The 26312-nt window shown below is 29.0% G+C and overlaps 2 protein-coding genes across 2 annotated transcripts; both read left to right on the forward strand.

Moving 5' to 3' along the window:
• Positions 1-2532: 2532 nt before the first annotated feature.
• Positions 2533-5681, forward strand: LOC106454742 (B3 domain-containing protein At2g36080). Its single transcript, XM_048774526.1, has 3 exons — positions 2533-3142; positions 4181-4368; positions 5502-5681. The coding sequence occupies exons 1-3, from the start codon at positions 2635-2637 to the stop codon at positions 5550-5552; spliced, it is 747 nt and encodes a 248-aa protein (XP_048630483.1). The 5' UTR covers positions 2533-2634; the 3' UTR covers positions 5553-5681.
• Positions 5682-22572: 16891 nt separating this feature from the next.
• On the forward strand, positions 22573-23672 carry LOC125603624 (transcription repressor OFP15-like). The gene has a single exon (XM_048774516.1). The coding sequence runs from the start codon at positions 22731-22733 to the stop codon at positions 23541-23543; it is 813 nt and encodes a 270-aa protein (XP_048630473.1). The 5' UTR covers positions 22573-22730; the 3' UTR covers positions 23544-23672.
• Positions 23673-26312: the final 2640 nt, after the last annotated feature.

Consider the following 26312-nt stretch of genomic DNA (forward strand, 5'->3'; position numbering starts at 1 on the left):
TGATATTTAAATTTTATAAAAATATTAAATATATATATTTAAAAGCATTTTCATAAATTTTTGAGAGGTTATACATGGAGTAACATTTTTATAAATATGCATATAAGTCAAATTCAAGAATATGACATACACATTTAGGAAGAACTTCTTAAATATACATACAAATTATATTTAACAAGTCTATTTGCATATTTATGAAGACATTCTTGAATTTGGGAAAAAAATTACACATTGATCAGGAATATATTTACACATTCACCAATGTCTTACTTAATTCTTTTTAAGAAAAAAAAATGTTTTCAAAAAAGTAATTAATTTTTTGTTTGAAAAAAAAATAAAATTTCTTTTTGAATTTAAAATATGTATTTATGTGATATATTTAATAATTAATTAATTAAAGTTATAAATGATAATATAATTGTCTTTTAATAAAATATATTTTTTCACTTTAATTTTTGAGTGCTATTTTGAAAACAAAATAAAGCTATTTGGAAGATTTGCCTTTTAAATATATATATATTCTACTTGCTAGTTAAGTGTTATAAGTTTTCTGAAAAGATTTAGGACCTTGTATTGGTAATTTCTCACCTAAGTTTTAAAGACATTATTGCGTTAATGTTTTAAACATATAAAAAGAGCCCATAAAAGTTTCTAAGAAAAAAATATTATTAATAATTTATTTATTATTTATTTTTGAAAAATATAACCAATTATTAGCTGACATATATGTATGTTGTTCAGAAAGCAGTATTATTAATTTGTTATTCAAGAATCTTTATCTTTCCTCTTTCTTGACCCTACATTATTTTCTATTTTTTTATTTTTACAAACTGTGTTAGTAACTTCTAGTTAATCATGCTTTTATATCCAAAAAAAGCAGATGATATTCCGTTGAAAATTTCTCAAATTTTAAAATAATCGTTAATAGATAGTAATATTAATTTATATTCATATTTAAACATCAAATGTTATTATTAATTTATTATGAGGGGATTTGGTTAGAGATTATCTCACCTTACATACTTCTTATTCAAGCCTCTAATATAGATTATTCAACCTATAATCTTGAAATTTGTAATCAAATGTTATGGCTAACAGAACTTAGTCCCAGTGTTAATTGACATAACAAAAACATTCAATCTGTATATTAAAACATTAACTTGGACAATATTTTTTAAAAAACCTTTTGAGTTTAGAAATTAGCATTTGACTAGGAAATATATATAGCCTAATAACTTGTGACTATTCAAATTCAAATTTAGAATAGTATTATAATAAAAATCTCATGACAGATTGTGATAAATATGTCAGAAAAGGAAACAATGAGGACAAAGTAGTCGGAATGACATAAAAACAAAAAGCAAGTAACAAATTAGAAAAGTTTGTTTTGGGTTTACGTAATACGTTATACATTTACGAATATATATTCTTGTTTTATTTTATGTTTGTTTGTGGGAGGAGAATGTGAGGAGAGTATTGAAACACGACTGAAGTGAGAAGAAACAGACAATTGAAGACAGATCTTATCTCGATCCCTCCCACGACTCTTCTCTTTGGAAACACAAAGCTATGTGTTCTTAACCAGACAATTTAAGTAATTATTATTATCCTGACCAATTGTTTTATCATTTTACATAAAATAGCCAGAGACACACAATTTCCGAATATTTATGAACAATACGTAAACATTAAAGAGATGTGTCATGCACGTGATGAAAAAGAACTAAATAAGGAAAGGCTGTACATAGAAGTCTTCTTGGTTAAGAGACAAAATATCTTTTCTAGGCGTTGGTCCATGTATCTGCCTTTCTTTTCCTTTTCCCTGTTAGTTTTCAATATATCTCTATCCTTACTATTTCTGGAATCATAAAATTCTTTCTACTCTATTAAATTGTAGAAAGGTATAACGAAAATTAATGAATACTATTGTATGGAAACTATATGTAAAACCATAAAATAGAAGAAACCTATGTCTAAATTGTAATGATGTTTACTCGTAATACAAATGTCGGTATGTCAAAATCTAACATAATCAAGAATGAGATAGTTGGATGATTTGTTGGGTGGTGAATGGAATGCACGTGCTTGAGAAGTTAGTAGTAAGCTAGAAAATGGAGGATAATGCGATAACATGTGCCTGATCCCGACAAAACACGTCTCACATGTATATATAGATATGTTACATATATAATATGTACAGAAAACCAAAATGTGAAATCTAGACACCCTAAAATACCAGGAGATAACGATCCCTAATGTTTGTATATGATATTTATATGGCCAAAAAACACCCACCTTAGCATATTTTCTGTGTCCTTGAATACGGTGGACTTTGTACATTTAGATCAGGAGTATTATTCCATATTCATGGATGTCATATATGAAATTTATATGTCCAACTTTATGCACTAATTTATATTTTACATATAATCACTCTAGAAACGCATACGCATATCTTACATACACTTGATCATAGAATTATAGATGATTTTCTCTTTCTTTGAAACATATATTTATACATATATAAATAGAGGCAGATACATGTAACCTCAGCATTGGTATCTCAAAAAATATTTGCCATCTCTCTCTCTCTCTCTCTCATCACAATTCGTCGTCTGTTTCTCTCTCATTCAAATGTCAATAAACCAATACTCAAGCGATTTCAACTACCACTCTCTCATGTGGCAACAACAGCACCACCGCCACCACCACCATCAAAACGACGTCGCGGAGGAAAAAGAAGCTCTTTTCGAGAAACCCTTAACCCCAAGTGACGTCGGAAAACTCAACCGCCTCGTCATCCCAAAACAGCACGCCGAGAGATACTTCCCTCTCGCAGCAGCCACCGCAGACGCGATGGAGAAGGGATTACTTCTCTGCTTCGAGGACGAGGAAGGTAAGCCATGGAGATTCAGATACTCGTATTGGAACAGTAGCCAGAGTTATGTCTTGACCAAAGGATGGAGCAGATACGTCAAGGAGAAGCAGCTCGACGCCGGTGACGTCATTCTCTTCCACCGCCACCGTGTTGACGGAGGAAGATTCTTCATTGGCTGGAGAAGACGCGGCAACTCTTCCTCCTCTTCCGACTCTTATCGCCATCTTCAGTCCAATGCCTCGCTCCAATATTATCCTCATGCAGGTACCCTTTTAATCAATTAATTATTGACATTAAATTTAATATTTTAGTTCTTTATAATTATAACAAGGAGATTTTTTCGGACAGAAGTCCTGAAATCCAAACTTACTCCAGAATCTGGGAAAATCGGATTATTTAACATAAAAAATATCAATACTAACTACAATTATAATCTCAGTGAAACTCAAACCATATAGTAATATTTGTAACATTTATTAAATTAGGAAGAAAAGTCCATTTTGTCGCTTCTAGTTTTTGTCAACGAATAAATTCATTTTCCATGCATATTGGGTATATAACAAATTAAAACTTAACGAGTCATTTTGAGTTAAAAGTAACAAAGCAAAATTTAAAGTGAAAATATATTTTCATGTAATGTTTGAAGTTACGTGAACAACAACTGAAAAACGCTTTATAGTGTTTGGGGTTTGTAATGAGCGCGTGAGAGGGATAGACGCTCTATCTTTAAAGAAGTAAAAATAAAGAACCCGATGGAAGCCCATAGAAACAGAATCGGATTCGTATTTATCAACATTGCGTGACATTTGTTTCGTATCCTTACAGCTGCTCTTTATCCATTTTCATTTCCACTACACATATTTATATCTTATACATCCGTGTATCTGCGCAACATATTTAATCGGTATCCTGGACCGTAACCAAAATGGCATGCACTCACTCGCTATATGTTCCGGATGTATGCATTTACTAAAATTCGATCTAAAAAATCAGTTGAGTCCAAAACCCATCATTCAACATAACCTAGTGTATATATAATTGTTTCATGTGATGTGAATGAGGACATAACGTTTTGCACTACAAATGTAATTCGGATATAATATGCCCATATATCTAAACGTGACGTGTCGTTGTGGTAAAGCTTGTCATCTGCGTACCAAAATGGGGAAAACTTTCCCAAAAAAGCCGTGTTTCCAGTTCCTTTTGGAAAATTTCATGTCAAAGTGTATGTTGTTATCCATAAAAGATTCCTCAAGTTTGTTGTTGTAAAAAGAGAGATTCCTCAATTTTTTGTTACGCCAGGAGTTCAAGCGGTGGAGAGCCAGAGAGGGAATTCGAAGACATTAAGACTGTTCGGAGTGAACATGGAGTGTCAGCTAGACTCCGACTTGCCCGATCCATCTACACCAGACGGTTCCACCATATGTCCGACCAGTCACGACCAGTTTCATCTCTACCCTCAACAAGACTATCCTCCTCCGTACTACATGGTACGTTTCAATATAGTATATTATTTTAAGTAATAAATATTTTCGTTTTGTTAAAGTCTAAGTAGAGTAGTTAAACTTAAACATCAAAGCAAATGTCAGTATCATTCAAACCGACATTTTATGTTTCTCGTTCACGCGTTTGCATAGTCAGAATGTCAGATCGTTATTCGAGTTGGTTTGACCTTTTCTCCATTTATAATTGCCATGACGTTACTCTATCTCAGTGTCCTTTAATTCTGTGCACATAAAGTTTTCTCGAATTAATGGTGTAGATTATTTTTCTTAATACTGAAAGTAAGAAAATGAACAACTTAAATAAATAGCCTTTTTTTGGGGGGGGGGGGGGGGGGGGGGGGGGGGGGGAGGAGGAAGTACAGAAGAAAATCATGAAGTACTGTACCGTAAACCTATCACGCCGACCAGTCTTTGTAATCTTATCCTAGAAAAAGTGCGGTCCATTATTGTTAACATCCATCCCGTACCGCACCGCAGTTAACAGTAACAAAAATCTCTGCATATACCATATATCTATATATTTTTATAACTGTCAGAACCGCACCGCAGTCAAACCGTTTGTCCCGCACCGCTCAAACCGCAGTCACCATTCGGAACCAAAATTTTTGTTACTGTTAACTGCGGTGCGGAACGGTTGTAAATATTCGAAGCCATTATTATTGCTACTATTATTGTAATATTAACTAGTATTTGTTACAGTTGTGCATGCACGTTTTCCATTTATATCATATGCTTTTTAGTCTTCACAGACATTAATTTTGACAATTCCGTCAAACTTTTCTTCTATACCTAATCTTTATACATGATGTGTCTATTTTACGTGTTTGAGTTGATGTATATAGACACATCTTTTATTGGTTTTTAGCACCGTGACAATATATCTACTCTTTGACAACGAAACTATTTGGTGTTTGGACCCATATCATGAGATGCTGCCCAAATAATAAAAGACTATCATATTTCGGGAGATTATTTGCATCTAACACCTAATATATCTTTATGTTGACTCAGCACATGTATAGTGACTATAGTCCAAGAAAATAGAAAGTCTAGATTTATTTGATACTCTTGCAAGGAAGTAAGTTTGTATATAAAATAATATATTTTTTGTTTTGCAGGACATAAGTTTCACAGGAGATGTGCACCAGACGAGAAGCCCACAAGGATAAAAAAATAGTTCAGATCTGGTCCCTGTCATGTTTTAGTTGTTGATCCCTTACTTTTACAAGGTTCATTTTGTATTATCTAAAGCAAAATCGTATTGATTCTTCGTTAACCTTGCTCAGTTTTCACTCTCTTCTTTTTATTCCTATATATGTATTTGATTCTTTTCTATACATTAGTTAACAATTGTATAGAGTTCAAAGCTCTCTCTATTCTAGAATTACATTTATATACATATTAAGGAAAAATGATTCACCTAAATCAGATATATGTCACAACTTGTAAACAATAAATTAAGTCCTTTCTAAAAAAAACCCTTGTAAACAATATTAATGTATTTCTAACTACACGACCTTTATAGTTAATATGACACACTTATCAACAAATACGTACCAGATCATTAATACCATAATTCGTACCTTTTCATTGATGTAATTAAAAGTGGACCAAACGTCAGAATCCGACATATCAATATTAAAAATCAACCTTTTACAAGAAATACCGAAATGATTCTACATTTATAATCTATCTTTGCAACCACAAATATATGGTTCTGGTGTCAATAATATAACCTTTATTAATTGATACATAATTTTATGTTAACTATTATGATATGTTAGTATTGTATAAATATGTGGTCATGTGATAATATACATATACTTAGTATAACTGACAATTATTTTCCATATATAAATTTTCAATTGCATAGCGGAAAATATCGACCAATTAGCTTATACATTATATCAATGATGTTTCAAATACAATATACTAGGTAATATAACCCGCGCTTTGCGAGGAATGTGATTATTATTAAATCTGTTTAATCTAGATATTGGTTCGGTTTTAATTTTTTTTTATTTTTTAATCTTCTAAAATATAACTATTATTTTAAATTAATATTATTTTTAGTTTATTCGGTTAAAAAATTTTATTTTTACTGCGGTAAAAATCAAAAATTAATATTATTTTTTATTTTCATGATATGAATTTTAGATAATCGTCGTGTCGAACCAATAGTTTCATATCATAGTCTCTAAACAGATAATAATTTAAGAAAAAGAAAAGAAAATTATTAAGACAAATTATTTTACTACAATTTGGTCTGTAGTGAAAGAAGCATTAAGAAAAAATATTTCAACTTTCAAAAAAATTAGATACTTCAGTTGTGGTGAATACTTAGTTATAAGGTGCTCACATCAAGGTGCACATGTATGTGTATGTAAAAAATATATAAAATAGTTGAAAAATATATAAAGATATTGTTAATTAATATTAAATGATATTTTTGTTCAAAATAATACATGAAAGATAAAATTAAAATTAATTTAAAATAAAAAGGCCTTGACATTAGTCATTTTTTCATATAAAGAAAATAAAATTGTATATGTAAATAGGGGTGCGCACAGATCGAATATTTGGGTATTTGGAAGCATTTGTGTCGATTCGATCTTTAGCCACCTAGATATTGGGTGATTTAGATATCCGAAATGTTTTAGAATTTTAAAGAATATCCGATTTGATCCGTAAATAAAAGAAAATTTTAAAAATAATTGAAAATTTTAATGATAACATTTTATTACAAAAATAAAACATTATTTAATTTTTTTTAATTCAAGTACCTAATATAATAAATTTAATTCATAATAATATTTTAAAACTGATATAAAGTATAATATATATATATATAAATATTTACATATATGTATATATATGCATATAACATATCGAATTAGATATCTGTTCCTACAAATATTGGTATTTGAGTATTTGATTTGTTTTGTATAGTTACGGATATCCAGATTTTTTGGTTCAAATCAAAACGGATAACGAATCGATCAAAATTTATGAATATTTTGCTCAACTTTATATGTAAACATTAAAAATAATATATATATAGTTTGGCTTTTGATTCGTTATCTACTTTTATTCGAATTGAAAAATTTAGAGTTTTATTAGAACCATGTATGTGAGTTTTATATTAAAAAAAATGCAAAGTACATAGTGTAAACACATTTATGAATATAGTGCGAACGCGTTTGTATACTCATTATTAAATCATTGTGAAGCTGACACGTATCTATTATAGTGTGATGTATTTATTATAATGCTTCTCTTTTAATATATAATAGATATTAAATTTTGAAAACTACCTTTATCTTAAATTAATTAATGAATTGTCTTTAACAATTACTAAAAGAAAATTTCGTAACTAAGTAGGGTTTTTCATGATTTTCAGAAAGAGAAATTTATCTGTACAAAAAATCATTAAAAGAGCAATTATCTTTGATTCTACCCTGAGCTAAGTTACTAATCGAATCAAACACGATCACACAATACAGATTTTTTTTTATAACTGAACTCTTGCCATTTTTTTTTGGTAATAGCATAATTATCCAATACAGATTTACGAGTACCTTTATCGTCCAAGGGTATATCTCAGCAAATTTCTAGCTCGCAACATCCACTATAATATCAAAGAGTCTATCTCAAAGTTCTGTGGTATAACAGAATAGTAATATATTAAAGGAAGATTAAGCTCGGAAACCTTTCCTCTTCAACAGTTCCTGTTAACAACTTCGTTATGGGCCTAGAAATGCCCAAGCCTACCGACCTCTTTTAGTCTCTTCAAATCATATTCTTATAAGAAACCCATGTAACTTAACCGTTAAGAAGTCGGTTAAACCATGTTTTTTCTATACCATGTTACATGATTACATCATTTACACTAAGTATAGATAAAAGAACTTTTTTTTTTTCGGGACTTATTCTTAGGTTCACTCTCTATGATGACTTTTAGGTTCACCAACCAATAAGATTGTGTTATTTCATACTTGAAATCTTTTAAAAAAAGAAACAAAATATTTTTTCAAGCTATAAGTTATATTATATATTTAAAATAAAAAGATAAAAAGAAATAAATTTAAAAAATATAGTAATTAAAAAATATATTTTTAACGTCCTCAGCAAAATACTAAACCCTAAATCCTAATTCCTAAACCCTAAATCCTAAATCATAAACCCTTGGGTAAACCCTATACCCTTGGATAAATCCTAAACTCCAAATCAAAAACACTAAACACTCAAGGATTTATGGTTTAGAATTTAGGGTTTAAGGTTTTAGTGTTTAGTGTTTTTGATTTAGAGTTTAGGATTTATCCAAGGATTTAGAGTTTACCCAAGGATTTAGGGTTTATGATTTAGAGTTTAGAGATTAGGATTTAGGGTTTAGTGTTTACTGACGCTAATAAAAAAATTCTAATTTTTTAAACCTTTTTATTTTAATTAAGAACATAATTATATTTTGATAATATTTTGTTTCTTTTTCTAAAAGACATCGAATTTGAAATATTGAAATTCTATTGGTTGGTAAACCTATGGGGTGAACCCAATAATAACTTTTTTTTGGGCATCACGTATAAACAAACTTGCCACCCAACTTAATGGTGTTCAGAGTGTACACCACCGATGCAATGGCTAAACGAATCTCAAGTTCATTTCAACAAAGAATGTTTATACACGTAGATTATCTATAACACACATTAATATATAAAATAACACTACCAAGAAAACATTCAACCCAAAATTTGTAAATAAATACCACTATTTTTTTTTGAAACTCATTGAAAATCACAATTTAAACAAGGAAAAAATAGAAGTTCGCATACGAGAGAAAGAATAATGATTTTAGTAATTTACACGAAAACGTAAGTGCTGTGCGTTTTTCTTATGATAAGCTTTATTTACCTTCATATGTACTTTAATTTTGAAGACTTATTATTTGATCCAAGTCGTACTTCAGTCCAACACCTAAAAAATAAAACAAACTTATTCTACTATCATCAAAATTATATTAAAACAAAACATATATCTAAAAACACAAAGAAAACCAAAATATAAGGAAATAATTTATCTTATATGTTTAAAATATGGACACTATTATATAAAACATTTATACACTTCTATTTCATTTTTATGTAATAAAATTCTAAAGTTGTTATATTAAGTTTAATAGTGGAACATCATACATATTAAGGAAATGGTCTCAGTCATAAGACTGTTATGAACAATCGATTTCAAAATATCAACATAAACTTAGGATAATAATTTAAATAATAAAAAAAAATTTACATAATTTTCTCTCGCATTCATTATTTTTTAATCAAAATTTGATCATTTTCAAATAAGATAAGTCAAACCATATATGCAAGTCATGCTATTAAGCTTACAAACAGAAACGAAGGAAAATAAGCACAAACTACCTTCCTTATATATTTTAGTTTTATATAATGAAAACCTATTTTATATTTACGTAAATTCCATGTCATAGTAAAAAAAGGCGAATATTCATATATGCTAATAAATGAAGTACAAAAATAATAAAAATATTCAGTAAAAATTATCCAAACAACAAATATTCTAAATTTAAATTAATTAAAATAAAATGTAGAATAAAAAATGCATATACACATAAAATTGATTGGTTCAACAAAAGTTATATGAATTGACAACTAAAAGAGTAGTTTTTTTTTTTGACAATACCATTAACATCATACAAAGTTTCATAAGGATGAACAAACTAATCTCCAGACATGAAAGCATCATTCAACTTAGTACTTAACACTAAATAAAACTCTTAACAACAAACAACATTAAAAAAAATAAAACAGTTAATGTCCAATTGCTATACTATGACATATAAACAAGTTATATTGTCCATGAATGATTTAAGAAATTTTGGTATTCAAACAAAATAAATAAATTTCAAAATGTAAAAGTGTTTAAATGTGTTTGGCATATTATGTTTGTGGTTAATGTTGCAGTTGGAGTAAAGAGCTTGCATTCACTTCGAAAGATGATGCAACAAGACTACCACACGGTACTTGTGGATCTTTCTCCGGTAAAAAAAATATAAAAGTCAATAACTCCGCGCTTGCGAGAGGGCTTCGTCCCCTAGTAATTATAATAGAGGTGTGATACAGTGTTAGGAATGCATACATCCATAACGCCGATGGGTTCATCTACAAGCCATGCACCCATGTGCTTATCATTCAACGGAACGTACGGAAGAATTTTCGTTTGATACTTTGATTCTTGTTTTGGTATATATTTAAATTTTTTATGTAAAATGAAAATGCTGGTGCGTTCATCTATATGTGTGGTTAGTTAATACAGACTAACTAGTACTCCTTCTTCTCTCTCGATTTAAAAGATTGATGTTTAAGATTTGCACATATATTAATTAAAAAAAATCTATATTTTAATTTATTAGTTTTTGCTATTTTTATTTGCTTCCCAATAAATTTCTACCCTTCATATTTTTAGGTTTTAATTTATATTATAGTTTTAAAATAAAATGCATTAATTAAAGTTAAAACATCATTTTTAATATACAAGTAGAAAAACTAAAACATCAAACATTTATATGCAGAGGGAGTAATTACGAATGGCTACCTTAAATATATACTACTAATTACCGTAGCCTTTTTAGTTTTTGGAACATTTTTGGAATAATTATTGAATATAAGAATATCATCCAGCCTAACTCAAATTGTGTTAACTCAAAGATATGTAGTGTTATATGTCTTTCCATGCAAGACTTAGCATGCCATGCCACTATAGATTAGCTCGAAGGTTTTAACCGAACAACGTAACTCACAGGTTTCTTAACGTCTCCCTCCATTGTCTGCTTTAATTTTTGGGATATTCAAAAAACTTATTTGTTGTCTATGTAATCATCTTGTATTTTCTATGTTTTATTTTTCAATATGTTTTATTTAGGTAGCGAAAATACGTTTTTTTAAGGAGACCATCAATTAGTGTAATTTGATAGCATTATCAGCTAAATCATCTATTCTATTAAAAAAAGTCATAATTTAATTTGTGTATGATTTTTCTTTTTAATTTGGACCACCACTTATAATATTGTTTCAATTAATTTTTGTATTAATATTTAAATTATTTGAAATATTTTAATTTTTTTAAGAAGACCATCAATTAGTGTAATTTGATAGCATTATCAGTTAAATCATCTATTCTATTAAAACAAAAGTCATAATTTAATTTGTGTATGATTTTTCTTTTTAATTTGGACCACCACTTATAAAATTGTTTCAATTAATTTTTGTATTAATATTTAAATTATTTGAACTATTCTAAATCAAACAAATCAAATAGATATTCCTATATTTGCTTTGAAATTATATATGAATAAAATCTTTTCATATCTTTTTATTAACAATAAAAAAATGATAAAATACAAATTTAAATATTTAAGTTTTTATACTTATTTATAATAAAATAATAGCCCGCACGGTTGTGCATGTCAAGATCTAGTTATATTAATTATTTTTATATGTATCATCATATGCCATAAATTGGTATGTTATATTTTTGTTGTTATTTAAAAATATTAGTTGGTAATGAAGATCAATCTTGTTCTACTTTTGGGAGCATTATGGCCAACCTTTGGGTTTATACATAACATATACTCCTTCTATTTTGTAAAATTTATCATTTTAATACTTTTCACACACATTAAGAGAATAATTGAATTAGGTTTATGTTTTTATTAATTACACATATACAACTAATGTAATTTAAAATAAATAAAATTATTTATAAAATTAGTATATTTTATAATTAGTATTAAATTTAAATTAAGTGTAAATCGCATTAGAATTTAAAAATGATATTTTGGGTAAAAGAAAAAAAAAGTCAAAATAATGGATTGGAGTTCAAAACCAGGACGGAACTGTAATTCAGTTGAAATTATAGCTGGTTTGTACTCATTAATTAGTTTCGACTTTCAGTTTATTTTAATCGTTCTCTTTAAAAGATACCTACTGATGTTTTAGTTTTGGCTTTGTCTTTAAAAAGAAACCGAGGTTGTTAAACAATTCGTACAATCTTGCTTCATCATATTCTCTAAGAAGATCGAGTTGTTTTTGAGCTCGTGTGAGCAAGAGAGAGGTGTCAACGCCGAGGCTCATATCAAATTTTGTTTTGTATAAAATCTTATATATTAAAAGAGAAGTCATGACTTTTTTCATGTATGATTTTTTCTAAATTGGACCATCACTTAAAAATCTTATTAAATATATTTTATTAAAACTAATAATACATAGAATCTTTAAAATATTTTAATCATAATATCTTTTGATATCTTTTTATTTTAAGTATAAATTTATTTATTTTAAAAATCTAACAAATCTGTTTTAAAAGATTTTTACAAGATCTTTATTTTCGAAATTATATTAAAATATTTTTCACTAATTTCCAAATTAGTTTGAAATATTATTATACATTAATAAATTCAGTAATCGTTTATAAAATAAAAAATTCTGTAATATTTTATATATTATATAATCATAATCAATCATATTAAAAATATTATATTGAGCTAAGTATAATAAAATTGTATTAAATTTATAAATTTTATAAATTTTATTTTTATAAGTATAAAATATTTATGTTCAAAAATAAAATTTAATACGTTGGTAAGATGGGTTAAGCAAAATACATAATACATGTATAAAAATTAACATGTATTTCTTTAAAGCTTATAATATAAAATCTTTGTAACTACTTTAATCATAATATATTTTGATTTCAAATATAATATATATTTATATATTATATTTAAAAATTCTAATAAATCTGTGTAAGAGTATTTTAACAATAATTTAATGTATTTTAAGTTATCGTTTATAAAATGAAAAATAAATAAATTATATCCTATTTTATCCACTTTATAGTCATGATCATGCTAAAGTACAATTATTATACTTAAATAAATAAGATAAAAATATATTCAATTGAAAAATTTATAAATTTTATTTTCATAAATATAAATTATTTATTTTAAAAATATAATATGATGATAGAACGGCTTAAAATTAACAAACCTTATAATACATGTCTAAAAAATAACATATCTTAGACTTTTGTATATACAATAATATATTATCTAAAATGAATAAGCATAAAAAATATTAGTGAAAAGAAATAGAGCTTTGAAACACGGGTCAGAATTTAGCATAAAGTAAATACAAAATAATTTTCAAATATGTTTTCTCATGAATATATTAATTTTCTTAATGACTAAATGCAAATATAATAAGATAAATATATAATAAGAAGTGAAAATACATACGGTTTTAACCAAATGATTAGTTATAACATGTAAATTATCAAATTATTATATTTGAAATAGTTATATAAACATTTCAGTATATGATTATTGTTAAAAAAATATATCACTAATATTTAAAAATAATAATTTATATATAAAAAAAGTAAAAACAAATATCCGCGCGGTTGCGCGGATCAAAATCTAGTCATAGATTAAAAAAGGAGAGATTGTACTGTATAATGGTGAAAGACACGGTAAAATTAGCTAGATGTCCCATTTCCTTTAGTACATTTATAAAAGGCGTGACTTTTATATAATAATATTATTATTCTTTTCACACAACCGGTGAAACCTGCGTATAGAGAAAAAAAACAATAAGTTTTATCTATCGAAAATAATATGTGGCTCTTCAATATTCATAACTGCCTCCTTTGTACTTCTCTTGTTAATTTTCTACGATGGCCATGATCTCATATGATGTTGACTCTTCCATTTTTTTCCTAATCCCGTCAATTTTCATCTTTTTCGCTATAGTAAATTTGAATTTAGGATTAGCATTAACTCCTTACATGTAATCATAGACAATTTATAGTTTCATCAATATGTATCATTCAATTTGTTTTGTTCTATTATATTTGGATTTAGAGTTTAGTTATTAAGGTTTATGGTTAATATTTGGAAGGTGGGGATTGAAATTGGGGTAAATATTAAATTCTTTCATGCGATTAAAGTCATTTCATAATTTTACTAATATGTATTAGTCTATTTATTTTATTAATTTTATTTTATTCTATTTATATTTAAGTTTTATATTTTAAGAATGCTTCATATCATGTACTATTTGCATATTCTAAAATTTGAGTTAGTGTTTTTATTTTTTTTTAGGTTTTAGTGATTAGTGTTTTGGATTGAGTTTATGAAAGGTTTGGGTTGACGTTGGGGTAAGCATTACCTCTTTTCCTATAATCATATACATTTCAAAGTTTAAGCAATATGTAATTACTATTCTAGTTTATAACAAGCTCAGCCTAATTCAGACGAAGGGGGTCAAAGGATTTGAGAACATTTTGCAGTATTAGTTTGGTACTAGAGTGTAAATAGGAGGTTGCTTGAACAAGAAGTTTTGATCCTTTTTTGAAGATGGTGTATAGGAAAAGAGATAAGAGTAGATTTTCTTTCATATAAAGGTTCACTAGATGTAAAAAGGTTTCTTAATGAATAAACTTTAGCATTCATTCAAAAAAAAAAATAATGCTTCATATTATGATGTGTATCGATATGTGCTTGTTAATACGTTACCAAAAGAATGACGTCAGTTACTATCTCACTTGCAATTGGAAACCTTTTACGCACAAGGACAAAACCGGATGGTTTGTGGTCTAAATGTCTCACATTGCATTATGTCAAAATCATTGTCACTCACCTAATTTGTCTTTTAGATATGTTTTTTTTTGGGTCAAACTACTGATTCATTCAAATTTAAAAGGTTTCATTCCCCATGAAAGGGGGACACAACAGGTAACGAGAGTGCTTATTTTGCCACACCATCAGCCTCTAAGTTTTGCAATCAAAGAACATAGCGAAAGGAGATAGTATCAAATAACTTGCTAAAATGATAGATGTCGAACATATCCCAAAGTGCTGGTCTAGACTCCTTGTTCTTCAGTAGAGAGATGAGAATTTGGGAATCAGACATGACCGTAAGTGATTGAATGTTGGACGCAGCAGCCTTCATGACCGCGCAATGGCTTCAGCCATCAGAGCGGAGGAGATACCTGATTGAGAGATGCAAATAAAAGTCAGAGAAGAGAGTCATGTCCCTTTGAAGATCCCGCCTATTCCACATCGTCCCGTCGCAGCACACCAGGCAGCGTCGACATGACAGATAGCCCCGGTGAGGGGATCGAGAGGGGGATTGGCTCTGTTGTGTTGAGGGAGTCGTTGGACTGGAGTGCCAGAGACTTGGGCTTCGAGTTGGGCATTTTTTCACTCTTTTGCATCTTTGATAGCCTTTAGAATGATTTCCTTCTCTGTGAATGATTTGCCATCAAATAAAAGTTTGTTACGAGATTTCCATAGATTCCAAAGGATCTATGGCCACAGTGGTATATAGAGGCCCACAGGGGGCAAAATCGCCATCCTATCCCCAACCGTAAGGAGGGTAGCAAGAGATGGCAGAGAAGTATCTGATGTCCACGCCACCGGAGCAATCTCCCAAACAGACACCGCAAGAGGACAAGAGATAAAGGTGGGAAGATCGTCCTCCACACCGCCACACAGCTTGCAGCAGAAAGTATGAATTCCACGGCGAGCAAGATTTGTGCTGACTGGAATAGCTTTGTTGATCACCTTCCAAAGAAAATCTTTCAATTTTAGGGAAGTCTTCACCTTCCATATGCATTTTATCCAATCAAAATTTGGACATTGATGGTTTGGGTTGGTTTCCATAGCACTAGCAATGTCGTATCCTGATTTTGTTGTGTAAGAACCCGACACTTCAGGCAGCCAGAAAAGAGCATCATTTACTTAGGCTGAGCTGGTGATGATCTTTCGAATGGTATCCTCATACTGAGAAAGGTGTAGGTGAATCCTCCTTGCGTCCCACTTTTTAGTGAGGGGGCCGAGAAGGTTCCTCACACGTAGGTCGGATTCTTGTTCGTTTGCAAGACCTATAGGGGTTTCTGGAGTGGAGCATGACAACCATGGATCACTCCAGACCCTGATACTTTCACCATCTCCAACAACCCAGCTAAGACTTTTCTGGAGAAGCAAAACTGGATAGTTTGTGGTCTAAATGTCTGACATTGCATTATGTCAAAATCGTTGTCACTCGCTTAATTTGTCTTTGAGATATGGTTATTAACAAATAAGCTCCTAAAAAAACTTAATGAATGTTTTTATAAAAGCATCTTAAAAGGATCCAGCATATATGACTATAAGGCCCAATTGATGATACTAGGTTTCTACTATTAGGAGACGCTTTACCAGGACGCAGGATTCTTAAGTTGATATACGAACTCGTTACATCGATCGTGTTTGTACATTCTCTTCCTCATACAGTCTTAGCTCATTTTCTAATTGTAATGGTTTCACTCCAAATCATATATACAAGTTCCGGTATATATAGAACATAACGTGAGTGATTTGATTACGTTTCTATGATACTACGAATAGAAGGTCCATAACACAATGGTTATAACTTAACGCATCATCATCAGCTAACTTCAATTTGGCAAAAACATTTGAGATTGGTTTCAAATATTAATCTTTAACTGCCAAAAACATTCAAGATTTTGATATTTTCCATGGATGCAACACTGTACTGAGTAAAATATTTGTCCATTAGGGCCACTAGAGAGAAGATAACAAATGGTCCCAAATAAATAAGGATACACAGATAAGATTGGGCCTACATTCTTTGAAAGCTATAATCTTAACATTTTTAATCATTCTTTTATATTCAAAGATCAAAAACAGTAACATGACATTCTCCAAGTTCTGAGCTTCAAATATTAATCTTTCGTATTCGTGACACCACCACACTGTCCCCTCACCACTTTAGTCACGTCGCTACAATTTCATGGACCCAAGAACAATTAAATTATATATAAAGCCTTAAAGATATCTCAATTATTGTTACAACATGTGTATTTCTGTGTCATGAATTTGTTTCAGCATAACAGTTTATGTTTAAACCTCGTTCCAAATTCCAGTAAGAATGTCTATATATGCATATTATGATGGATAAACCATCAGGCTTACTCTATTTTTTTTAATGGAATCAATCCCTTGATAGACATTGATATTTGTAAGTCATCGTCAACAAGACACGAAAACATCAAATTTGGTGTGATTTCATCTCCAACAAAACATCAAATTTGACATCATCCCACCAAATTTGGTGTAATGTGAATAGTGTTACACCAAATTTAGTGTAACATTTTATTCATCACACCAAATTTTAAAAATACATATTTTAATATGTTTCATTTAAAAATATACTTTAATTACTATCAAATTTGTAATTAAACATAAAATATTGTATTATTTTTGTTTTAAATTTATTTTCACATTTGGTGTGATAATATTCATCACGCAACATTTCTAAAATACATTTTAATATGTTTTATTTAATAATATAGATCAATTACTATTAAATTTGTAATTAAACATTAATTATAATATATTATTTTTATTTTTAATTTATTTTCATATAATTAAAAAATTTAGTTCTATTTTTATTTTATTATTATATTCAAAATAAATTAGTAAATAACTATTATTATTTATCACTTACAAATAATAAAATATAGATATAATCTAGATATAACAAAATTATTATTTATCAATTACAAATAATAGAAATATAAAAGTTTTAAAACTGAAAACATCAAATAATATATAATATTGCTTATGGTGTAAGATTTGGTGTTATTATTGGAGATGACAAAAAAAAATTGACACCAAAACACCAAATTTGGTGTAATTTCAACACCAAATTTGGTGTCATTGTTTTTTTTTTTTTTTTTGTGTCATTGTTGGAGATGCCCTAATCATAATCTTATAGTTCAAAAGAAAAGTTCAAATTATTTGCAAAAGATAACTAGTTAATTAATTAATATTTAGCAAAAAAACTAGTTAGTTGACTTTTACATATTCTTCGATATAAATTTAAACTATAAGGTGGAACGATGTAGTACTTTTCATTTGGAATATTTTTCAAATATATCCAAATTGATGAGCTAAGCTGAGAATAGTATTACTATATAATATTACTATACAGAGTTTGTAAATTAGTAGAAAGGAATCATATTTTGATATAGCGATGAAGAGAGGAGGATAGATTTCGTAGCAAGTGGACCACATTGTCTCAGCTGGTGCATGCCACGAAATGGTCCCTTCTTTTGCTCTTCCACCACCCTCAAACTTCCATAACGAATATATTCTACATAAAATCATTTTAATTGTTTAGTCTTGGTAAAATATATACTGGAAGGGGTTATGAGTTAGTAAAAAAAAATAGATATTGTTAACATCTTTTTATGAGAATCTCGCATTTCCATCATGTTTTGTTTACCTGAACCTTATGAACCTAGAATATGATATATCACGACTTAATCTTTGATGGTAAAAATAGAAATGCGAATCGCTTTATCATTTTTTACTTTATGAACTTGCAACTACGATTTTCGCGACTTTGACCTTTGATAGTTATGAATAAAAGCGTAAGGAGAAAAAGAAACATCCAAAAATATTCTAACACTGCAAGCTCATCACAATAATAGGAAGCTCAAACTTTTTTCTACCTATGGTTCGAACATGTTCAACCCTCCCCAGGCTCAGGTGAATATTGCCAACCAAATACCAATTCAGGAAGATGTGTGATTGTTTATTATCATTATGTTATATATGTTTGCTGCTTATGATGGTTTCATCTATTTGTGTATAAGAGTTACCTATTTTTCTGTAAGATGCAATTTATTCAAATAGAAAAGAAAGATACATTGTGAAAAGGAAAATAAAAACATAAAATAAGATTCTGATATCTCTCATGGTTGATAATTATAAATAACTAACTAAATATATGTTGACATATTTTCAATACAGGATCCGTTAGATATTATTTTGTATGGTTTAAAATATTACAATGATTAATTATCTAAGAGCAATGTTGTATAAAGAAAGTGTCATGAGTCAAACGAAACGCCATGCGAAGCATCCATGAAGCCTTGGCATAATTACAATTTATAAGACATACAGCTATCAATCATTATCTCCGTTTTAATAAATCCACATGATTTGTCTGATATCTCCACTTATAATTGTATAATTATTTCGAAGCTTCTTCCTCTACAATATTAATTGTCTATTTAGATGGTTTAAGATATGATCATGATAGATATATCTCTCCTCCCGTGTCGCAATCTCTTAACTGGCGATGCGTGAGAGGCACGTGTGTGAAAGGTACGTGCGAAATGGAATTGGAAGAGACTCACATGGCCCTTGCCTTCTATAAAATAAATTCACTGATACGATCTATAATTATTACTCTTTTTAATCATGTCTTTTATTCATGTGATCTACTGCATTTTACAGAAAAAAAAATACATTCGAGATTCAGAGCTTCTGAACAATAAATCATACTCCCTCTGTTTCAAAATACATGAAGTTTTAAGATTGTACACAACTATTAAGAAAATTGTTATTTATTTTAAAAATATCATTAAAATATAAATTAAAAGTTATTCAACCAATCACAAAACATACTACAAAATATCATTGGTTACACAGTTTTTGATAAAGTGAAAAAGTGCATTGATATATGAAAACATCATCTATTTTAAAACATCAAAAACTAATTAAAACATCATCTATTTTGAAACGGAGGGAGTAGATGTACTTAATATTTCTTAACCCGTCGGTTAAGATAACGATGGACATAAAATACATGCATGCGTATTATAATGATACAAAACTTTATACGCATATTCTCTCTGTTTTTAAATAGATGATGTTTTAGAAAGTTTTTGATGTTTCAAAATAGATGATGTTTTTATATACTAATGTATTTTTTAACTTTATTAAAAACTGTGTAACTAGTGATATTTTGTAGTATGTTGTATGATTAGTTGAATAATTTTTAATTTATATTTTAATAATATTTTATGATAAAAATAAGTTTTTTAATAGTTGTGCATAATCCTAAAATTTCATGTATTGTGAAACAGAGAGTATATGTAAATAGGTTTCAGGTGCGAGCAGTTTCCATGAAAGAGAACACACCAAATATGTTTCCGATTCGGGGAGGAGACGTGTAATAACAATTAGTTTTAAATACATAATAATTGGATACTGTCTGGTTTTACAAAATTTCTTAAAATTGACGTCATATCTTTTGTTTGTTGGTCAGTTAGTTGGTCGATTTGTTGGTTTAACTGGTTGTTGAGTTTTTCTTCTTTTAGTTTATTGCTCTTCTTTTTCATTTAATCCATGGACTAATGTTTAAGTCTAAAGTATGACTTAATGCTATGGATTTATTCATATCTCTTTCGTGTTTTCGAATTTTTGGTATTAGAAATAGTAACTCAAATTTTTATTATTTAATTTATAAGTTTAAAAATATTTAACTTTTGGTTTGATTTAAATTTCTATACAAGTATATTTTTGAACAGTATAAAGATTATTCCATCCACTTCTGTTTATTGAGGAAAAGTAAATAACACAAATGAAGGTAGAGAACCACCTGAAAATAAAAGTTAGAGAACCAAACTCGAGTTAGTTTTCTAACTTAGATGTTAGTATAGCATTATTTACAACTACAACGTAAGTGATATTTTGTACTTTCAGCATAATAAATTTTTCTTTCACATATCCGTACAAATCATTAATATATATATATATATATATATATATATGTTTTAATTCTAGATTATATATGTCAAAATAATGTTTTAAAAGTTAGCAATAAATATAAATACATTTAACCAACTTTTATTATTCAGAACATATATGAGTTAATTAAGAATATGACAAATAAAAGGAATGTCGAGTTCAAATTATTTTAATTTTAAAAGAAAAGAAAAAGGTAGGGTTGAATTCTTTATCTTTTTTTTTTTTTTATGAAAACTGTTATATTAATCTGAACGCTCAAATGACTCGAAAAAGTACAACTGAAAGTAAATTCAATGGCAAGTTGAATACAAAAAAACTAATACAACGAAAATAGAGATATATGTTTTTAAGGGATGAAAGAACTCAAAGAGGCGCTTCACTTCGGATCCGAAAACTAATATTCCAAAGAACAAATGATAGACGTTGATACATCAATATGAAGTTATATTGATCTACAAGAACTTTTTGTGAGAAACTCTGGAATCGTAGGTAACATCGAACATCGAAAGAACAAAGTCTTAGACATTAAAACAAGCACAAACTCTTTACCTCTTATACTCCCTCCGTTTTTTAATATAAGTCGTTTTAGAATTGTGCACATAGATTAAGAAATCATTAATTTTTTTCTATTTTCTAAACAAAAACATCATTAATTATTTACCTAACCACAAATCAACCAATAACAAAATAGAAGGTATATTATCATTGGTCATATAACATTAATAAGTGTTAATAAATTTTACATAGAAAACTGAAAACGTCATATAATTTGGAACATAAAAATTTCTCTAAAACGACTTATATAAAAAAACGGAGGGAGTATAACATAATCAAGTTTGGTGTCTAGTGAAATTCAATCGGGAGATTGGCTTCATACAGATGCTCACTTCTAGAGACATTAATTAAAAAATTTGAATTCAATATGGACTAACATTTAATGTGACCTAATATTCTGCTTTCTTTAGGAATCACAATTACTTTTTATGCCACGTGCAATATATATGTGTAGTCCCCTAGTACGGAAAGTTTCAATTAACTTTTAAAAACTGCGATCATTGACACATAGCTAACTTTCAAAATAGTTGTAATAAAATATCATTGCCATTCGTCTGTACATATCACGGTAAACGATGTTTCTAAACAAATATCAAAACTCTGATGGATTTAAACCCAATAATTTGTGATAGACTGTTGAAATGATAAAATGAACCAACCTTGTAAGTTATAGCATCGTTTAAAAAAGTTTAAAATACTCCTAAGAATATATTGGAAGAAAGCTACGAGGAAAGGCGACGAGAAGAGGAAAATAGATCATTTATTATAATAAATACGAGAACAGCGTAACAGGAAAAAGGTAGTACTGAATTATATTGAATGAATCCCAACCAAACAACATTAAATTATCAAGCCATTAATTTAATACAACAACCAAATAAAAGAAAAATAGATGTAAATAAATATATAGACGTTAAAATAAGTAAAGAAATAGACCCCACTAAGCCTCCCTGTTCTCCCCCTCTTCAAACCCTTAAAATCTTCCCTCCCTCCCTCCCTGACTCCATTAACTCTCTCAGTTTCTTACTTTGAATCTAATCCCCAAGCAAACAAACAAAATATTTTATTGTCCTATTTCTTAACAAAATAAAAAGAGAAAAAAAATATGAAAATCCCATTTGTAAACAAGAACCACTCTTCGTTTTCGTGTTCTTCAAATTCAGTTTCATCATCAACAAATTCCACTTCATGGGCATGGCCTTCTTGTCATCAAAACCCTAAAACTATATCTTTCAGAGCCACCATCACTTTCACCAACCCTATCCACGAGCAAGAAGACGATGAGGTTGACCCACCTGAGATCAAAGAGTCGATAGAGAGTGTGATAAAAGGTCTTAGATCTTCAGAGAGACTTATCTTCGAAATCAAAGGAGAATCCAACTCTATACTCGAAGAAGCTACAACTAAGCGAGTACAAGAAGAAATAGAAGAAGAAGCAGAGGAGGAGGAAGAAGGCTTCATGCTCTTGTCCTTGGAATCAAACGACCCTTACTCAGACTTCAAGAGATCCATGGAGGAGATGGTTGAGGCACACTCGCTTCACCACGACTGGAGAAGCCTCGAGCAGCTTCTTGTCCAGTTCTTGAAAGTCAACGCCAAGACCAGCCATCGATACATCTTCGCCGCTTTTGTCGATCTACTCTTGAACTTACCACCAAACGCGAATGAACCCATCAGAAACAACATTGCCAACGACGACGTGGACGGCATTTCTGCATCATGCGCCGCCGCCGGAGAGGCAAGCACTTCTTATTGTACCAGTATAGGTCTTGGAGAATCTCCGTTATCTCCTCTGTCGTTCTACACGTCGTGTTCTTCGTCTTCTTCCTCCGACGAGACTTCATCCACGTCCGTACGATTCTTACCGTTGTCTTCGTTGTTAGAGATGGATGAGAAAACTAAAGACATTTTGGTTTAGAATGATTTTCTTTATTTCTTCTTAATTTGTAATTTTAGTTTAATGAAAATTTGTGCAGAATCGTAACATTGGCTACCCTGAATATTTGCTATATTGGTATTTATTGTGTTTACTTATTAATTTTCTCAATTATGCGGAATTTCTTCTTTTTTTTTTTGCCCTTTATGTAGGATGATTAATGTAGTTCGATCGACCAAATCTTATTTGATGAAAACAACCGGTTAGTTGATATATTTTTTTGACACAACGTACATAAAAACATGTTTATGACATTGCTACTTTTTTGTTTATAATTGTTTAAAACAAATAATCATATGTCATAATTACAGAGACTAACTAGTAGTTGCATATAACATAACGTTTTCAGTGATAACGTAATTCTGGATATTGTGATGAACTAATTTATTAAGACCGTTTTCTCCTGTAAAAGTTTTGGCATTTTTTTGAATGGGATGAGACAAAGTTTATTATAAAAATATAAAATTATCTTTGTTTTGGATAAGCGAGAACGGGAAAACAGCGAAGATCTTCGCTTGAACGGCATGCTGGGCTTTAAGACGAGACATGTGGGACTGTGAGTCTTTAACACCCCCTCCTACGAACGAGATTATCAACGTAATCTAATTTTACACACACAATATTTATAATATTTAGTTCAATAATAATAATACCATCGCTCATTAACATGGGAGGGGATGAATTTATGTATTTATTTAGTCTATGGCATCGGCTTTTTGATAATTTTATCAAATCTTTAACAAATATCAAATTCCTTGGATTTGAATTCTACTGTCGTTTATTTATATGGCAGAGCAGTTTTTGTTTTGATAAGTGATTTGGTTCGTAGTAAATCCAAAAATAATGGTGACTGCAAAAAACACCCAGAAATGTAGAATAATACAAAATACTAGATGCTGTAAGATATACCTGCATACAGGTCCTGCATCTCAGATTCTTTTTAATTTAAAATCTTCTGCACATATTTCAAATGTTAAAGAAAACCATCTAAGACATTTAATTTGACTGTGATCCAGAATCTAACTTCTATAAAGTAACAGAAACTATCAGGAACCCAAACAAAAATCACCGGTCAGGTGGTGATGAATTAAAAGTCACCTAAAATAGTTTACAGCTTTTTTTTAGTTCCATCTAATAACAAAATTACATACTTTTAATGACTAATATATTAGAAAAATAATTATTCTCCGTTCTTAAAAGATGGATATTAATAATTCTTATGAATATAAAAATACAATAAATGTTTATAGTTCAATCAATTATTTACATTTATTATATACTCTTCAATTACCAGCAATCAATAATATTTGAATAATTAAAAAAAATTTTAAAAAATTTAAAAAATTTAAAATATATATTTATATGTTATTAACCAGTTGATAAAAAAATATTTTTATAAAGTTAATATTTAGAAACAAGAAAATATATCTTTATTACTTTCCATTTTGGTATTGCATAAATGGAAGACATGCACCATAGTTACGTGTAGGGGATGTTTTACCATATTTCATTATGAATCTTGATCCAAAAAGTTAGGTGTTACGGAGCGATCACATGAACATAGTTTTATCACGTGACAAACACCTAAATATGTTAATTAGTTGCACAACGGTTGATGACAATGGGGTATAACTGTATAAGTGATGTGAAAATAAAATGATTGTCAACTCTCTGCCTTCGAGATTAGTGTTCGCAGTAACGATTATTAAAATCTCAGCGAAGCTTCGAACTTTTGTATAAGCAATTTTTAAAATATTTCTAATCACCCTCTCCATTTAATATTTCAATTTCCTTGGATTTTTGTTAGAATCTGTTAACAGAGAAAACAAATTCATTTTTCTAGATGCAATAAGTGTTTAGCTTATCCTCGAAGTTTAGGGGAATATATACAAGTTACCAAAAATACATATCTCAGATTACCAAAAATACAAATCTCAGATGACCAAAAAAAAATACAAGTAACCATCACAATCACCACCGCGAATAGTATAAAAATCATTAAAAAGGAATAATGGAAGTAATAAAATATATATGAGCATAATACAGTAAATGGTTGGGGTCCAAAATTTCAGGCCGTGTTTTGCTCTCTCGAAATTCAAAGTTGACATTTATTGGAAAGACCAAATCTCAAGCGAATAGATTTCAACTTAGCTCGTGTTCAAAAAAAAAAATTTCAACTTAGCTCATATTATCAAGCAAACACCCTTTGCCTCCTCGGTGTTGTTTCTTCTTCATTTTCACTCTTTTGGTAATGCAATGTAGTTTAGGCCAAACTTATTAGACCATTTCTAATAGGAGAAATTTGCCTCTATAACTATAAAAAAACACAAATTCACTATCTAACCAAAAACACCTTCTCTCTCTCCTTATGTCTCTTCACTCTTACTAAAAATCTAATCACTCTTTTTTTTTGTTATTTGGCAAATAAGCTTTTCTAATAGTGCATTATTTTGAGGGAAAACATAAAAAAATGAAAGAATTTTTTTTTCCAATAGATCATCATTTTGAAAGGAAAAAATGAAGATATGAATAGTATATAGTTTTATTTTATATCTAAAATGTTAAATATTTGTATTAGTTACTTTGCTGAAATTAATAATATTTTCATTAATACAACTATAAGTTCACATAAATCATTGTCCATTATTTTAGAAACTAAATTTATGTATAATTAAAGATTTAGTTAAAATAAAAATTAGAATTGAGTAAAATTTGTAAGTTTTTAAAAATATAATCTTATTAGAATTAATA

Source organism: Brassica napus, unplaced genomic scaffold (assembly GCF_020379485.1).
Source record: "Brassica napus cultivar Da-Ae unplaced genomic scaffold, Da-Ae ScsIHWf_363;HRSCAF=573, whole genome shotgun sequence".
NCBI classification, from domain to species: Eukaryota; Viridiplantae; Streptophyta; class Magnoliopsida; order Brassicales; family Brassicaceae; genus Brassica; species Brassica napus.